Genomic DNA, 18,937 nt, shown 5'->3' with positions numbered 1-18,937 from the left:
TAAAATAAAATAAAATAAAATAAAATAAAATAAAATAAAATAAAATAAAATAAAATAAAATAAAATAAAATAAAATAAAATAAAATAAAATAAAATAAAATAAAATAAAATAAAATAAAATAAAATAAAATAAAATAAAATAAAATAAAATAAAATAAAATAAAATAAAATAAAATAAAATAAAATAAAATAAAATAAAATAAAATAAAATGTGCCTTATGGTAACAAAACTAAATAAAATAAAATGTGTCTTATGGTAACACGTTTTTGAATGAATGCATGAATATATAGAAAATATTTGGGACTCACCAAGACAGCGCGGCACTTTGCCGCTCCAGTAGGGTGTGGTGGCATTGCGGCACGTGAGGGTGGAGGGACCCTGGAGTTGGTATCCATTGAAGCAGTAGAAATAGGCCTCTCCCCCTGCATGTAGGCTGGTGACGGACACGTCCCCATATGCTGGTCTATCTGGGAAGTTGCAACTCAATACAAATGCTGTAATGGAGAAAAAACGAATAACTGATTAGGCAAATGATTAAAACTGCAGCACACCACACCACACTTATTTAAACGAACGTCTGAAGCTGCTCTAAAACTATCATTAGACTGAGACTAAGGTCTGTGGGGAGTATGAATATTGCATTACAGCGACTCCCACTTATTTCAAGAAGACTTATTATCTTAACAAACTCCATCTGTCTTTCTTTCTCTCAGTTTAATATGGTCTCCAATGGTCTGTCCCCAATGCATGTCCTCTCTCCACGTCCTCCAGACCGCAGTCGACCTTTTCTGTGTGAAAGGGACATCTCAAAGATGACAAATAAACCCAAACCCTGAACATTGTCTGTTTTCACAGCCAGAATGGGCCAGCTGCGATGCGTGGAGACAATCATTTGCTGCCTAAGATGATAGATTAGGCTCCCATTTGGTCTAATGGTCGCAATAGAGCCAAACCTTCTCTACCTCTGAGACTAGCGCAGATTCTTCATCATTTTTAACTGGACACTATTTCCATTTTGACCTTTACACAAAGTCTTGCAGAGTCTAGTCCACACTGCAACCACACGTTCCATTTTGTTTCTATGTGTCATTGAAGTAAATAATGCTCCAATAATAAGTCTACATTAAATGTATTTAAATAATCTTAGTTACAAGTCTGGCCCAAATAAAACTTCCCTAAATGGCCTCCTACATATGCTTTGGTCTTCTGGAAAGGGCTATGAAGTGAGGCTTTATTGACCATTGTCTTGCCAGGCTCTCGGCACTAAACCAGACTATCAATACTTTCTCAAGCAATGTCCACAAAAGCCTTTTCACCATTTATCTCTGTTGGCTTGCGAGTCCTCTTTCACCCTTTCAAAACGCCTGAAGAAGGTCTTGGACCGAAGCACTGCTATTTAATACACTTTTGCAAGCTACAACAGTGCAGGAATTTTCTATTTTACCTTCTTCCTATGAAAATCAACAAGCCCTGATGCAGTGAATACTAAAGACATAAAAGACAGATATTTTTTCTTTGAAATTAAAGAGGTCAAAATTCAAGGCCAGAGTGAATTCAATTGCGAGTCATGTACAGAACGGTGTCTGCATACGAAGGAGTCTTTGATAAGTAAGTGACCGTCTTTTCCTTCATCACAGAAGCTCAGCACAGCCTCCACAGGAGGCCCCGCAAGGTGGTAAATCCAGGTTAGACCGCAAGTGCCCATTGAGCTAAGAACCGCTTTCCTACCGCCAATTTTTTAGTCTCCTCCTATCCATCCTCCTTTGAGAATGTTTTTGCAATTTATGACAGAAATTTCAGGTCTCATTTCTCACTGTCTCGATGTGGCTGCGGCAGCTGTATTGTTAGCTGTTGAAATTCAGAGCGGTGTGTGGGTGTTGATTTTGTCACCAATGACAAGACTGAGCCCAAGGCCAGAAAATTTGCACAGGGGAGATAAATTATAACCTTTGACCTGGCTCGGATCCGTGTCATATCTGCTCTCAAATTCTTTAGCTGACTGCAACAGGCCGAGCACTAATTATTTCCAGCACTAAGGGGAGAAATCACTAATAAAGAACTGCACTAACCAATAGCTCTTTTATTTGAATGCACAGAATCTGTAAATAACTTAGTAATTTTCAAGCATAATTTTTATAGTTTTTTAGTTGTATTAGTTTAAGTTAAAAAAATTTAAACACAATGATATTATTTAAGCCTGTTTCCACCATGGAATAAAAATTTTATAAATAAATATATAAATAAATAAATAAAAACAGTTATTGTGAAAATTTTGATTCTGCGAAAAAGGTCATAACTGCGAGATATAAACCCAGAATTCTGACATTCTTTCTTTATATATCAAAATTCTGACTTTTCCCAGAATTTCAAGGTATAAACTCAAAACTGGGAGATATAACCTTGCAATTCTGAGGTTACATCTTGCCATTCTGAGAGGAAAAGTTTGAATTTTGACAAAACAAAATAAAATGAAAAATGATTTTTAATAAAAATTAATTTAAATGTGCATACATTATGCATATCAGGTAAATAACTATGTAAACAGCCAAGGAATATCTGTGATGAACAATTTTCATGCAGCAGAGACCTGGCATACTTTACTTGTTGAATAAAGCACAATATATAATAAGCCTAATTTACATAAAAATTTGAAGTCTTTGTGCAGAACTAAATTATGGTTTAATTTAATTACTTGGACACAGTCCTATTTCAGTGTACATAATGCCTGGTTAAACTGGATTGTGGGAGGTTAGTCAACAGAACACAAATTTTGCAATTCAATACGGCAAAGTAAATTCTAGCCAAAGAGATGATTTGACACTTCTGCAAGCAAAGAGCTCTCAAAGGGCTAGTCTCTAACGGCTAACATGAGGGCTTCAATTACACCTGTAAATAACAGGTAAAAATGTCAAGTTGTATTACACATGATCGAGATGCTATCCTTTCCCAAAAGAAATGTTATCTCACATTAGAGGCCACAGAAGCTGCTACGAACGAGTCTGCTCTAAAATATTACAGCAATTTTTCAGATGTCAGGCATTAATTAAATGGTGCTATACAATGCCCTGTAGTATTGCTTTCATAGCTGAGATTAGCCGTATCTGATCCTGAACCAACAGCAAAAGTGAATCACCGCCGTGTTTCATGAGAGAATCACTCTCGCTCTGGTCTCTGATCCTGTGGTGGTGTTTAGAGATGTAGAGGGCCCTGTCAAACAGAATTAATGTTTTTGTTTAAGTTTTTTCCCCTCTGCTAGCTCATGTTGGATTCATGTGTCTAAGAAAGACACAGTTTGATAAATCACTGCAATTCTTTTTCCTCACTGAGCAGAGAGGAGCTGCGTAATGGGGTGGTGCACCTCAGCAACAATATAGGAGCCAGTAAGTGAGGGTTATACAAAACTGACACCCACACCCCTGAAGAGCATCTTTTGTGCCCCATGTTGAGATTCTGCGGTACATACATAAAAAAAATCTGACACTAAGCAGAAAGCTATAGTTCATTCTGCAAACTGTCACAGATGAGCACCCACAGTCTACAAAGCTTTGTTGATTATAATGGCATTTAGTTTTGATCCATGTTGAAGCTCCACTTGATTAAGGTGTAAACACTGTGCAACTGTAGTTTGTTTATGGTTGCCAAGAAATTTTGGGAAATTAATACATAATTTAACTGACATGTGGTTATATAAAAAATGAAAGAGCAGTACAAATAAATCCTTCTATAGCAGCAAGTATTCGTCCAAGCAACAGAAACAAGGCATACACTTACACAGTACCGCAGTCACCAACAGATCAATCGCATTTCCAGCGTTTGTAAAGGTCAAGCAGTTTAAATACTATACGATAATAAATAAAAAATAAATAATATACTAATAATATAGATAAATGCATTTATATGATATATAAATTTATATATAAATATAGAAAAAAATATATTTTTAATTTAATGAAAAATTTAATTAAGCAGTGCTGTCTGATTCACAAATGTCTCTTTTAAATCGTTTCTTTTTAACAAATCAGAAAAACAGCATGACCGGTGTAGTCTGATTCTCAAATTAAAATAGCTAGTTTTTAATGACTCAAAAACATACTGTGTGACCAGTGTAAACTTTTAAATTGGTTCTTTTTAATAAATCAATAACATAGAACACAATTAGTGTAGACTGATTCTTTAAAATTATTTATTTTTAGCAATTCAAAAACTTGCTGCACAAACAGTGTAGTCTGATCCACGAACAAATCATTCTTTTAAATAGTTTTTTTTTTTAAACAAATAAAAAACAAGCAGGGTAACCACTGTGTTCTGATTCGCAAACAAATTGCTCTTTTTAAATATTTATTTTTGGTAAATTATAAACATGCAGTGCAACCAGTGCAGTACAGTTTTTTAATGTACCAATCAAGTTAGAAGGTTCCTGTATAATTTACAGCATTAGCTGACCAACATTTCTTTGAAATGCATGCAAAGTGATTTAATACACGAGTTTCACAATTTGAGTTGAATTACTGAAATAAATGAACTTTTCCACGACATTCTAATTTATTGAGATGCACCTGTAAGTGAACTATGCCTAAGTGAATCAGAACCAAATAAGCCCTGCGTTCTGGTCTGTGATGTTTCAAAAGTTGAGCTCTAGAGGCAATTTAAAAATACCCTAATTCCAGCCCAGTGCTTGGTGTATATTTCAGTGTTTGATGAGACAGTTTTGCCTCCTCTCTCTCTCTCTATAGTCTTAAACCAGAGCATCTAACAATAATTATGCCTTGCTCATGAGTTCTGCATTGACTTCCACCCTGTTACACTGGTGCATATGCGTAAGAGCTCAGTGCCTGCAGCGGCGGGGCATGTGGAGAGGGTCTATGCCCCTGATGACTGTCTAATCTCGATGCTGAGAGGGGAGCACTCCTCTCACCAACTCAATGAGCCGACACATGGGGGAGGGGGCTTCACTCCCTTAGCCATCTATTTTATTTATGGTTTATTAGCGCTGTTTCAGCACAGCGGGGCCCGTGCGCTAGCACCGCCGGGTTGTTATAGCATTATTACCCCTCTGCTTCCATTTCAATTAGACTAATACGGAGGGGGCACTGGAGGCTGGCTTTATGTGGAGCCGTCCGGTCAACACTAAATCACATGCTCGCAAATTGCCTCGTGGCTTCATTGGCCATAAAGACTGAGTGTCGTAATGCAGCCTGGAGATGACTGTGTGGGAACTGGCATGGTGGAGATTAGCTGGCAACCGCTTAGACAGCAACAGATGCAGTGCTAATGTGCTTCATTACGTGCCCTGGAGGAAGGCCCATGGGTGGACGAGGTGAGGATGGGGTATATGCAGGGCTGTACAGTGCGACATATATGTCGCACGTGCTACGAAAAAACTGGTCTGTGCGATGAATAAATTTACCACTGTAGCACGCGTGCGACTTGTGTTTGTTTTCAGACATGATAACAGACGTTTTATACTTGTGCTACAACTTTCTGGCCTGTGCTACAAAACTTTCAACCTCTGTAGCACCAGTGCTATGTGAAAAAAAAGTTAACGTACAGCCCTGGGTATATGTCCAGTCACCATGACGAATCCCATGGTTTAGTTGGGTGGTTTTACTTAAAGGGATAGTTCACCCAAAAATGTAAATTATGTCATCATGATTCAGCTGTTTTTGTCAATACATTGAAAGCCAACAGGAAACAAACCAACATTGGACCCTATTGACTTTAATTTAATGGAGAAGAATATACCAAATGTCTATCACTTTTTTGGGTGAATTATAGCCTGACATATGAAATAATAGTTAGAAAAAACTACAGAGCTCATATTCAAGGAGGAAAAAACACCTCAATTTTATTCAGAGGCCCAAAATGAGTTTTTATTGATGGGGGAAAAATGCAATGCAAATGCAATGCAACACAATGCCGATTCAGAGATGAACAAATAAATGTTCCTCAAATACCTGATATATCATATTTGATACTGGCATTTTCACATGATTTTTCTTTCCCTTAATAAATGAAATCATAATTTCAAAACGTTTGTTTGTATTTACTCAGGTTATCTTTGTGTAATATTATAATTTGTTTGATGATCTGAATCTTTTAAGTGTGACAAATATGCAAACAATTAAAAAAACAGGAAGGGGGCAAAAACTTTTTCACACCACTGTATATATATATATATATATATATTGTTCACACACACACACACACACACACACAAGTACCATCAACCTTTACTTAGCCTATAAGGTAAGGCTATTAAATAGCAGTCCCAAACTAGTTTTTGTTAATACAATTAAGTTGGTATGAGCCATCACAGTCATTTAAATACACAGTCATGAACAATACTAACATGAACTGTTAATGAAACATGGAAACTGCTCCTGAATAGAATGAATATCATACCTTCATGCAAATCCTTCCCAGCTAACACACAAAGTACCAGTTATGTATGGGTACTTTACTTTTATTTCACATGTTGCATGCTCAAAGTTTATTTTGCGCTTTAGTGATGTGATATTCAGCATGCGCTGCCACAATTGCGCGTGCCATTGAAGAGTGTGCGCTATGAGCACAGTATAACATCTGACAGGATTCGTTTTTCTGAGGTGACAGACTTTTTATTTCGTAACAAGTTATGAAAATAACCATAGAATAATAACACTGACATTAAGCCTGACAACATCTCATCTGACCACAGATACTGAAAAGTCTCACATCAGAAAAATGTTTAGAATTACGTTTTTTGTTTTGGATGTTGTTTCTTTGACTGTACACTCCGTGACCCACTCAGAACAATTGAATTATATTATAGACTACTGTATCGTTAAAGTAGTGATAGGTGAAAGAAGACCACACTGTCATCCACTTACAGGCACACACTGATAAGATTTGTTTGCTCTGAATGGTTTCCACGTATAAACATCTCAAACAGATTTCCATCCACACAGACCACTGGAACTCTCTGAAGGCTCTGAATATGAGTCAGGAACTTGACTTGGCACATCTCAGTCTTCTAAACAAACATGCTCACCGCCTCTGGCTCAATGCATCTTCAGCTGTAAACACATAAAAGCCTTAAGCATATGCAATGTGCTAACAAACCTCTTGTACATTCTGAGGGCAGGCCAAAGTACGGTAAAGGATGGAGAATGAAGGTTTATTTACAACCCTGATCAATGCCGCTGTAAATCCAAGGGAGATTTCTTTTAAAGTCTTTTTTTTTTCTGTCTGGTAGAAGTGCCGGTTAAAGGTCAAAAGAGAAATTATGCACCGGCAACTCAACAAAAAGGTTAGTATATTATTTTGTGTTTAATGCAAAACTGAGATATTTTAGATGTTTTCTTTTCTTGTGATTGCCATCGTATCCAGTAGCGGTTTTAGGCACGGGCGAACCGGGCAGCCGCCCGGGGCGGCATTTTTTCATAATACATGGGGGGCGGCACGAGCAGTTAAAAAAAAAATAAAAAAAATCCTCTGCGGCGCCGCCGCGAAGCGGTTTTCTATTGTCTATCATTTCACTGTGTGGGGAATTGGCAAATTGGCGCCCCTGCTTGCTGAGAAGGTGCCGTGCACAGAAGCTGTGTGAGAAGGGGAAAGGGGGGCGGGGCACGGCGCGGGGGACAGTTCACCTCTAGGTCTCTCCCAAATAGAACGGACAAGGGGGGGGATCCACTGTATAGAGCAATACTCTAATGGAATTAGTGGGCTAAAGTCAGTCACACCTCGACTTTGGGGTGGGTTTTGGGGAATTGTAATTCAATGTAGAACCGCCACTGATCGTATCGGAGATAACATCAACTGGTAAGTTAACGTCAGTTAGCCTAAGTAAACTAGTTAGAGAAGCTCTTTATCTCAAGTTAGGTCAGACAGATGTCACATAACATAAACAGCGAGCGAAGGTGAAATGCTGAGGAAAACTGAATTAAGAAACACCACTGTTAAGAACATATTTTGTATTTTATTTTCAAATGTGTGGTCTTATGTTCATGTCGCCTGCAACTGAGGTATACTGGAATCTTTTCTTGTGATTGCCATCATAGCGGTGGTAACAACAGGTGAGTAAGCTAACATCAACTATATTAGCCAAATTAGCCACAGGCTGCTGTTCTCTACTAACCCACAGAACGCTTTAAAGAGGAGGAGGAGGAGGAACTGACTAGCAATATATTAATATAGGAAGTTTTGCTAACAAATATTATAAATGTTGTTTATTTGATTAAATTGGTGAGTTCTGTTATTGTATGGTAGTTTTTCTGACCATAAACTATAATAACGCTAAAAGGCAGTTGTGACTCTCTTACAGGAGATTTCTCCAAGCAAAAACACGGATTCTGACTATGAGGGGCAGAATCATCATACAGCCAGCTGTCCATTTTATTGAACTGCAGAATTAGGTAACCCAAAATACATTTTGAGTTAAGTTATTCAGACAGTATTTAAGTATTTATTTATTTATTTATTTTTCCAAGTTTGTGTGTCTGGATCATGTCTTCTGCAACGTCGGAGGTGTATTTTAAAATACATTCCAATATGGAGCCTTTTATTGTGATTCCCATTCCCTGGGAATCAAATGGATTATTTCAGCAATATAGCACTTTGCTCTACTGTTTGATCTACATGCAATAATGCATTATAAGGAATGGAGCTTTAATGATTTGTGATGGATTATCAACTAATTATGTACCTTCCTGGTAGGTGCATTCAGAGAGTACATAGTGTTTTTATTCATCTCAAAGTGCATACAGTGTACATTTTGACAGCTGGGACAAAAACTGCAAACACTGGTTTGATTTTTTGTTTTTGTTTTTTTGCTTGCAGGTTCATTCCGAGAATCAACCCTGGTGGCACCAAATGCCATTCAAAGTCACAGATCAGATAGAATTCCTGAAAGAGGGTGCAAAGAAAAAGCATCAGCCTGATTGTGGTGATGCCCTTTTTTCAGCTAGTGCATGCTAGAGGTCAAGATGAGTAAATTGTGTATTTAAAAAGAAAATGTTCAACAATTAAAAAAAAGAATATTATCAGGACAAATGCTCATGAGTTACTGTGATTTTTTATGGGGTTGGGGTGGTAAACACAATAACCCTGTTTTAAAAACCAAATTTAAAGGCACAATATATAAGATTTTTTTATTAAAATATCCAAAAACCACTAGAACAGTTTTATATATTTTGCTGACTTGTGTACTTACATTATCCCAAATGTTTCGAAGAATGTTTAAATCCAAAGAAATAAGCAATTTTAACTAGTGACACGGACCGTGTCTATAGTGCCATTCTGTCGCCTGCCAATGACGTCATACACCCTCGATTTCCGGTTTTGTTTTGTAGAAAACATGGAAACACCAAAGACGCTTTAATATGTTATGCATTTTATTAGACAGGTGATGACCGCACAGAGTAGCATTATAACAAAACGTTCAAATGTATCCATCGGCTGTGGGGATGAAGACGACAACTCCCATAATTCCACACTCAGTCACGGCGCTCTCTAACTACGCCTTTGTTTCTTTGTTTGTTTTGAATACGCGCCCTCTAGTGGCAAAAAATTACATATTGTGCCTTTAAGTGAGCATTATATAATGTCAAAGGTCATCGATGTAAATGTGAAAAGAGGACATGAAAATGCACAATTAAATATTCACTACTGGCCAATACTGATAATGGTACAGATGTGTTGTGCATCCCAATGCATGCATTTCATTCCATCAAAGCAGAAGTTCTACAGGTTCTCCTATGACATCAAGCTATAAAATCCTTTTTGGTTTTAACTTGAGCCTTTATTTTTAAGAGTGTAAATGCTATATAATGGATTTCATAGCTTTTACAGACACTTTTAGATAAAGGTGAGGTGAGGTGGTGCCTGCTGGGTGAATATTTGTTATCTTCAGACTGGACCCCATCTGCTGTTTGATAAGACCACAGTGACCAGCTGTGTGTCAGGCTGCCCTGACAGCATGTCAAGAACTAGTGGAGCTGCTCATGTCCATAAGTGTCTGGGCTTCCACTCTGCCAGCGCTTGTACAGGATCACGGTCTACACAACCGTAAAAAATCACTGATAAGCAGAGCTTCATCTTTGATTCTGAGCATGAAATGCCTCTTTGTGTGTGTGTGTGTACATATTGTCATCTGGGAAAACATCAAAATGATGCCACTCTTGTGTCATGCAGTTTCCCCAGTACGAGTATTACAGCAGGATAGTAGTACACTTACAGAAATGACTGTGCTATTAAATCTGTTGCATATTACATGAGCTAATAAAAAATATATCCTCTTTCGCTTATTTATGAAGTATGGGCAGGGATTCATCGACTCCAAGCTCATCATGTCTTATTGAGGCTGATTGCATGAGTGGCTCAGTCTGAGAGAAACAGACACGAGGGAAATCTCCCTCAATTTAAGACCGGCTTCTACATCACTTCTTATTAACCTGGACCATGTGGAGGGAGCAAACGGACATCATGAAGTAGAACCCCAAGAGACATACTGGGAACAACACAGGAATCTACTGACATCTTGGGCCTGTTTCACACCAATCACACACACAGTGTGTAAGCAAAGCAGCTGCATAAAAGCAGCAGCATTGCTGACAGCTTTTTCTCAACTGGGTTACACTGAATTTTTTATATATATATATATATATATATATATATGTATATATATATACATACATATATACAGAGCTGGGTAGATTACTAATACATTTTAGTCCATTACTGATTCGAAATTACATGACAAAAATTGTAGTTACGGTAGTAACGTAATCCATTACATTACATATTTTAGGTATTATAATCAGACTACTTTTTGATTAATTTTAGATAACTTTTGATCTAACTCATTTATCACATTGATTTAAATAGGCTAATCTTGAACCATATTGATATAAAAATGCAAAGAAAACTGAAATAAATTCCATTTGTTGTTATTGACAACATAAAGTGCATTAAACATTACATTATGTCAAGGTTTCCCAAACGGGGTTTGTGAAGGAACTGCTGGGAGTTCATGAGTTTAATGAAAAGCAAATAATTAATTAAATCATAAACATTATACTTTAAAATAAATTAATTTAAAATAACAACAGTCAAAATAAAACACTTACTAAAAAAATTAAAATATATTTTATTAGTTTGTGTCATGTGACCATTAACCAATGTCAGAAAACCATGAACATGTGTTAATTATTATAATTATAATAATTCCTTACATTTATATAGCGCTTTTCTGGGCACTCAAAGCGCTTTACATAGAAGGGGGGAATCTCCTCAACCACCACCAGTGTGCAGCATCCACCTGGATGATGCGACGGCAGCCATATTGCACCAGAACGCCCACCACACACCAGCTTATTGGTGGAGAGGAGACAGAATGATGAAGCCAATCAGCAGATATGGGGATGGTTAGGAGGCCATGATGGACAGAGGCCAATAGGCGAATTTGGCCAGGATGCCGGGGTTACACCCCTACTCTTTTTCACCCACACAGACCACAGGGTGAGCACCCCCTGCTGGCCTCACTAACACCTTTTCCAGCAGCAACCTAGTTTTTCCCAGGAGGTCTCCCATCCAGGTACTGACCAGGCTCAACCCTGCTTAGCTTCAGTGGGCAACCAGTCTTGGCTGCAGCGTGAAATGGCTGCTGGCAAAATTAACTTATTGCCTTAAAATCTCAGGGGTATTTCAAGTAAATATTAGGTTAAAGAGGTTCAGATGACAAAAAAAGTTTGGGAAAACCATGCATTACATATACATAAGAAATAACATTAATTTGTGCATTTTAATGTGGTTGAAAGACAAAAGCCTTCCAAAGACACCTAATAGATAACCTAATAATTCAAATAAAAATGAATGTGTTCATCAGTAGTTGATGCAATGTTGAAATGCTGAGAAAACACTTCTTAAAATTGAAATGATTTTTGTAAATTCAGTGGTCAAATGCTGTGTGGCCTCTTAATTTTCTGTTTAATTATAGCCACCTGAACATTGCCTGGTCTTTGTTTGAATGTCCACAAAACTAGAAAACTTTCTGAATGTATATAAACCTTAGGCTCTTTTAGAAAGGAACATTTAAAAGATTTAAAAAAAGAATTAGGGAGAATCAATAAGCGTATTTATATATTAATCAATTAATGTATTGCTATTGTGTGAATAATATGTAATCATGTAATTAATAAAAAAGTAACTGTACTCTGATTCTGAGTATTTTACAATGTAATTTAATCTAATTACAAGTACTTAATTTTTGGAATCTGATTACATAATCCAGATAACATGTAATCAGTTACTTGCCAGCTCTGTATATATATATATGTGCATACATGTGCACACACTCATACATACATACATACTCAATGTAACGCTGTAATCACTTTTAGATAGATTGAACTAAAGCCAAAATAATACAAAGTAAATATTTTCCATATGATATTGTAATTTAAGTTGAATGTATTTTTTTCTATCAAAGTATTATAGGATCATTAGTTTGACAGCCCTAATAAACACATTTTGTAAAATATTTCGCAGACCTCCTAGTACACTCTTGCAGGCCCCTGCTGTAACCTGTTAATATGGCGGCCACGTACTATAGGCTTTTGCCAGTCGACAAAGGATACTGTACTGTGAAATTAAAATTTTTAACCCAAAATATAATGTTTTTAGGGATGGTGAGCAATAGTTGTCAGTGGAATAAAAAAAACAAATCTTTATGTACAAAGAGACACACCACCATGCACTCCTTATTTTCCACTACATGACTTTCTGTTCAATTTAAGATGTACAGGGAGATCATAGGTGGTGGCAAACAAAAAAACAAGTGGCAAAAGAGTAGAAAGTAGAGGTTTCATCAGCAAAGAAAAATCTGCCTTGTTCCCATGGAAATAAAAGCAACCCACACCTATTTTATTTGCATTGACACCTCAAGTGACAAAACACAGAGACAGTAAAAATCCTTTGCTTCATTAAACGTACATCTCACTGTCAGACCCTCTCTTTTATGGAAGCGTTGAAGTATAATTCATGTCATCTAAATGTCTTGCTCCAGCACGCCCCCGTAACGCAGTGCCAGCACATATAATTTCATAAAAGCAAATAGACAGTTGGTAGCAGAGTGATCTTCGTGTTCACGCTGGCATGTTTTTCATACGGCCCTACTAATGATGTGAGGGCATAGAGAATGGTCAATAAATGACAAAACAATGGTGTGTCACAGCACAGCCGAACGGCTCAGCGGGAAACACTCATTAACTGGCCGAATCCAAGCACAACTTTGAGAGTTCAGGATCCCGCGGCCCTGCAAAACATTAAATGACTTCAAATAGTGGCGGCGGGGGAGTACAATAGCCTGTGATTTGATTGAGGTGCTCTTACTGCCATGTGCTTGCTCAATGAATCTTCCCTTCTCGCATATGCTCGAATGCTATTTAAAACTAGTCTTCTGAGGAGAGCCTGTATTTTGCACTAGTGTCATTCAGATATAAAGTGCTATATTTATATTTGCATTGAATTTAATAGATGCTTTTATGGAAAACGAAAGGGCGGGACTAGATGTGATCCCTACAGACCTTTATCTCCAAATGTTTGGACTGTTAATCAAGCTCTGATGGGTAGACGCTCTGTATATGCAAATGACCTCCTTCCTTCATATCTCTAAGATCTTAATTTTTTCACAGCATGGGTAATACCATTTCTCATAATTACTATGATTCTCTTAATGAAGGTTGTTTGATAGTTAATGCGCAGATGAGCAGGTGGTCGGTGCTATCAATCAATTAAACACACGCACGCTCCGCCCAGACTCTGAAACAACCACAATTTAATTCCATTTGCTGGTGTTAGACTTCACGCCATTTCACGTCCATTAATTCATGCAAATGAAAGAGCAGCTGTCTGTTCTGTATTACTGAAAGCAGGGGAAACTTGAACTGCAATTACCTCTTAATAATTATCTGATAATTCATTACCAATAACAACCTGGAAACATAGTAATTTAGTTAGGGACAATGGATTTTTTTTAAGAGAGCTCCTGCAACTTTGTGATTAAGACAATGTCCTTTATTAATTTTTCATTAAAAGGATTTAATGAAATGGGCTTCTCTATACCAAAGTGTTACCAAAGGTTTATAATAACATCCCTGCTGTACAATTTAGGGCTAAAGAGAGAGCGTTCAAATCATACAGGATTTAATGACTGGAACTACAGTGCAGAATCCCTCAGAAATGAAATGCCAGAAATATACCAATAATTGACCAATAGTGTTAATCTCGATATTACTGATGAAACTGTTAGTTAACAAAGATTTGTTTCCCCCAGCAATTGGAAAGATAATACAAAACATGTAGCTATATATTCTGTAGCTACATCGATAATATTTCAAACGATTTTAACATACTGTTAATGGAAAACAGATGAGCAAAAATAAATAAACAAAAAAATAACACTTAATTTTAATTAATTATCACAAAACATTAAAACAGATACAGTAATATTGTGAAATTATTGTCTTGTTTTCAGAAAAAAACATGTAAAAATTAAGTGATTTTTTTCTTAGAACAAGCAAAATAATCTGCCAATGTGGTAAGCAAAATAATCTTATTTCAAACAGAAAACAAGATTATTTTGCTTACCCCAATGGCAGATTATTTTGCTTGTTTCAAGCAAAAATTCACTTAATTTTGACATGTTTTTTTCTGAAAACAAGACAATAATTTTTACTTGTCTAGAAAATTCTTCTTGATTTAAGAATTTTTAGATATTTTGGCTGGAAACAAGACAAAAAATCTAAGTAAGAGAAGCATTTTTTGTAGTGCATTTAGCAACACAAAACTTGACTAAAACAATAAACTTTGTCTGAAAATGTGCATTTGCTCATTTTACCATTATATTTCAAACCAATAATTGCACTCACTATATAGCTAACAGTATAATTTCACACCCTGAAAAGGGAGCATATGTTCTCCAAAGGAAGAGAAAGTCTCCAGTGACAAGCGGCATTTTGTCCGGAGGGGGAGTGCACTCCTCATTATAAGTTGTACTTTCTTACAGCGCTACATTGACAGCACGTCTGCAGAGTGTTGTTGAATCTGCGACACGAGTCCGCGGACTGTGTCCTGAGAGATTTGCGAAGGATTCTCGGGGCCGCATGTGTCACACGGTGAGGCTGGGAGCCTGGAGACACTCCCAGACATCTTGACAGAATCCCAGCATCCCTTTCTCTCTCTGACAGGCCATCAGAGCACTCATGTGCTTTCAGTAAAACCCAGAGCAACCACATCCCCCTGACTCCAATAACACAGCCTCGCTCTCTCGCTGTCTGTCTGCTCACAATACAGTGATAGATTATCTACACATTGGCCACCGCACCGAGTGATGTGAATGCATTTCTCTCAGTATGTAGGCAACAAAATTGAACAGATTTTTTCTGCTCCATTGTATTTGGGATGAGGATAGACTACAAAAGGCAGCCTTTTCATGCAATAAGTAAACAACCGTGGCAGTATGATTGTTTTGTAAATAACGGCACACGGTAATATTTGAAATCCAATGGATTATTTCAAGCTGCAGATCAATCCGTACAAAAGTGTTTCAGGGAGGCAATTACACAGAATGAAAAGTGAACTTTAGAGCAGTACATGTGCTCATTGAGATAGGATTCACATATCAAACTGGATGTCAAACTTCATTCGTAGCTGAACGGAAAGGAATCTGCCGAGCAGAGACTTTCTAACTCGAATACGAATGTATTTAAAAATCCCTGCGTGAATATATAAGAAATGAGCAAGGTTTGGAATGAAAAATACATGAGAATGCACAACGCGGTGGACAGCAGCAAACACGAACGTGTGTGTATACTCGAAATGCCGGCAAACCAGAAAGCATGAAAAGTCTTGATGTTTTCTCCCACCCACTGACATCACGCTCCATTGTTAAACCATCTGCACTGACATGCACCCTGTGCCACAGCCAATCATTAATGTAATTACTGGGGTTTTGCATCATTAATGTTATTCACGGTTGTGAAGTAGGGAATGGCTTTTAGTGGAAGAAGGAAACAATGGCAGCCATAACCCAGACAACCTCAGGAATCACACTGCTTTTAAATCTGCCTCTCAATGACTATTTTTCTGCACTTCACAGAGTGACAGACACATATGGGAGAGCTAGACTGTTCAAAATAGATCACTGTAATGGCAATGTGTGTATCTGAGCAACAAACAGCTGATTAATAGAGAACAGAAAGACTTAATATTTACAATTGTAGATTTCCTGAAGAAAATATTAGCTGTGCTTACCAACAATAGCATAACAAGTTTCTACATGAATGTAATTGATATTCACAGTCATGTTTGGTATCATTTGAATTGTCTCAGTGTGACTGGTACAGAGGTCTCAATCTTACAAGAAGTAGACTAAGAGGTAATACAGATCCTAAGAGTTTAGAGTTATGTTGCTTACTGTAGAGGGTGTGCCATTTCCCAGTGTCTTTCATGCAAATTATCATCTGTCCCCAAAAGGTGTAAACTCTCCACGTCTAGGACTTGATTAAGACAAATTCCAGTTGTTAGTTCCTGTCTCCATTTGGGGGATACTTGTCTTGGTCTGAATACTTAAGGAAATGTTGCAAGAAGATCAGGGTGCTTTTGTAGCCAGATGAGCTTGTAGTGTGGAGTGCGTCTATATACTCCATACGATGCATTTTCCTGAAGTCAGGTATTCATCTTTTACCCTTAGATTTATCTTTGAGAATTTTATGTCTTGTATTGATTTGATTTGATATCTCTAAATTGACTATGTAATTGGCACAATACATATTTACCTGACTAATAATAAATTGTCACATTTGATATTATTCTGACTTATCTACTTATTATCTCAAGTAGATTAAGTGAAGGGGTATGTTTCTGCAAATCTGCGTACATAATACATGTACAAAAGTACATAATAGATCTCAGGATATGGAGCATGAGGCACATCAGGTGAGATTCTAGATCCCTAATGAACGAGTAAAATATAAAGTAAAGAGTTAACTATAATAATCAAATGTCAGAAGAATAATAATTAAAAATGGATAAACAACCAATTTGCATTTCAACCTAAATTCAAGGTCATAATAAAATAGAGTCAGATTAGAGTTTAATAAAAACTAAATTACTTTGTGCACTGAAAAGACTGAATGTGCAGGAAACCTTCAGCCACCATTGGATACCTTCACTGGGCCAACTGGGTGGACCTTACAGGCCCATCTCCAGGTCTTTATGGTCACTTCGGTCTTGACCGATCAGATTGTGGCCAAATTGGATATGCACACTTCATTTACATTTGGCCATATACAGTAGGTCTCCACACAAAAGATATACATCTAATCTACTACTGTAATATATAACAAGCTTAATTTGCTTAAAAATGACAGCAGCAGAGCGATAAACAGAATAATAGAATGGATGAATGGATAGGTGGATGAACAATAGAACGATGGATAAAACAAATAATAGAATGATAAATAGAACAACAGAACGATAGAACGATAGAACGACAGAACTATAGATAGAATGATGGATAGAATGATAGTACGACAGATAATAGAATGATAAATAGAACAACAGAAAGATAGATAGACAGACAGACAGACAGTCAGTCAGTGTTGGGCAAGTTACTCTGAAAATGTAATCAAATTACTGATTACTGATTACTTCTTTTAAAAGTAATCACGTTACTGTTCTGATTACTTTATTTCAAAAGTAATTAGTAATTAGTTACATTACTAGTTACGTTACTTTTTTCTCCATGAAATTTATGAAATCCCTGCATACACACTCCTGATAAATATTTGTTATTAAAGCATCAACATTCACAGAACACCGTTATTTTTAACTAAAGGAAGCGGCTGCTGCGTGCATGGTTTGGCATGGCAGGATGCCAGCAAAGAGCGCTGCATTTATAATCCCTAAAAGACATCTCAGTTCATCGCAATCTCACAAATCTCTGTTATAACACAATAAATATATGCATAATGAATCTTTCATAATGTCTACAATTCGTGTTATAATGAGAGGATTTGTGATCACGCACATTTCAGCACTGTATTGCTCAACGCTGCAAACCCGTGTTATAGCCTAAATAGAAACTCTGCATACGCTTGCACCTGTTAATCCTTTATATTTCATATTAGTTTCTGTTGCTTTTGTGCAATAGATGAATAACAATTTATTTGTTTTAGATATTTTATGTCTAGATATTTCTATTTTGCGGGAGTCCCGTGAATCATTTTATTCTCCCGCATCCTGCACACACACGAATGTCTACCCGCCCGCAGCAGCACTCACCCATCTAGTCCCGCGCCGCACTCTGTTGCGTCAGGTCTCGCGGGAGCAGGTCTCTAATCCACTGGCACTTGACTCGACAGTGCGTGTGCTACATCCTTTTTACAATCTCTAGATTATAAAACACTGCATTCTGTCAGCAATGTAACGCGGCAGTAACGTATAGAGACCTCGGCTTGTAACTATACTCTAATTACTATTTTGAAAATTATAACGCGTTAAATTACTCTGTTACTAAAAAAGTAATAAAATTACAGTAACGTGTTACTGCCCAACACTGTAGATAGATAGATAGATAGAACGTCAGATAGAACGAACAATAGAATGATAAATAGAACAACAGAATATACGACAACAATAGAACGATAGAACGATAGAACGATAGATAGATAGATAGATAGAACGATAGATAGATAGATAGATAGATAGATAGATAGATAGATAGATAGATAGATAGATAGATAGATAGATAGATAGAATGATAGAACGTCAGATAGAATGAACAATAGAATGATAAACAGAACAACAGAATATACGACAACAATAGAACGATAGAACGATAAAACGATAGATAGATAGATAGATAGATAGATAGATAGATAGATAGATAGAACGATA

General features: G+C 36.9%; 1 protein-coding gene across 1 annotated transcript in view; it reads right to left on the bottom strand.

Moving 5' to 3' along the window:
- The window catches only part of LOC107744801 (seizure protein 6 homolog), a 58,664-nt gene that overhangs the window by 29,022 nt on the left and 10,705 nt on the right, over positions 1–18,937 (bottom strand). Inside the window, exon 3 of the mRNA XM_016558629.1 lies at positions 310–495. Coding sequence (XP_016414115.1) covers positions 310–495 — 186 coding nt within the window. The remainder of the gene's footprint in view (positions 1–309; positions 496–18,937) is intronic.

Source organism: Sinocyclocheilus rhinocerous, unplaced genomic scaffold, assembly GCF_001515625.1.
Source record: "Sinocyclocheilus rhinocerous isolate Xijiao unplaced genomic scaffold, SAMN03320098_v1.1 scaffold738, whole genome shotgun sequence".
Classification (NCBI taxonomy): Eukaryota; Metazoa; Chordata; class Actinopteri; order Cypriniformes; family Cyprinidae; genus Sinocyclocheilus; species Sinocyclocheilus rhinocerous.
Note: the sequence above shows the minus strand (reverse complement) of the source record. Positions and strands in the feature narration are given on the sequence as shown.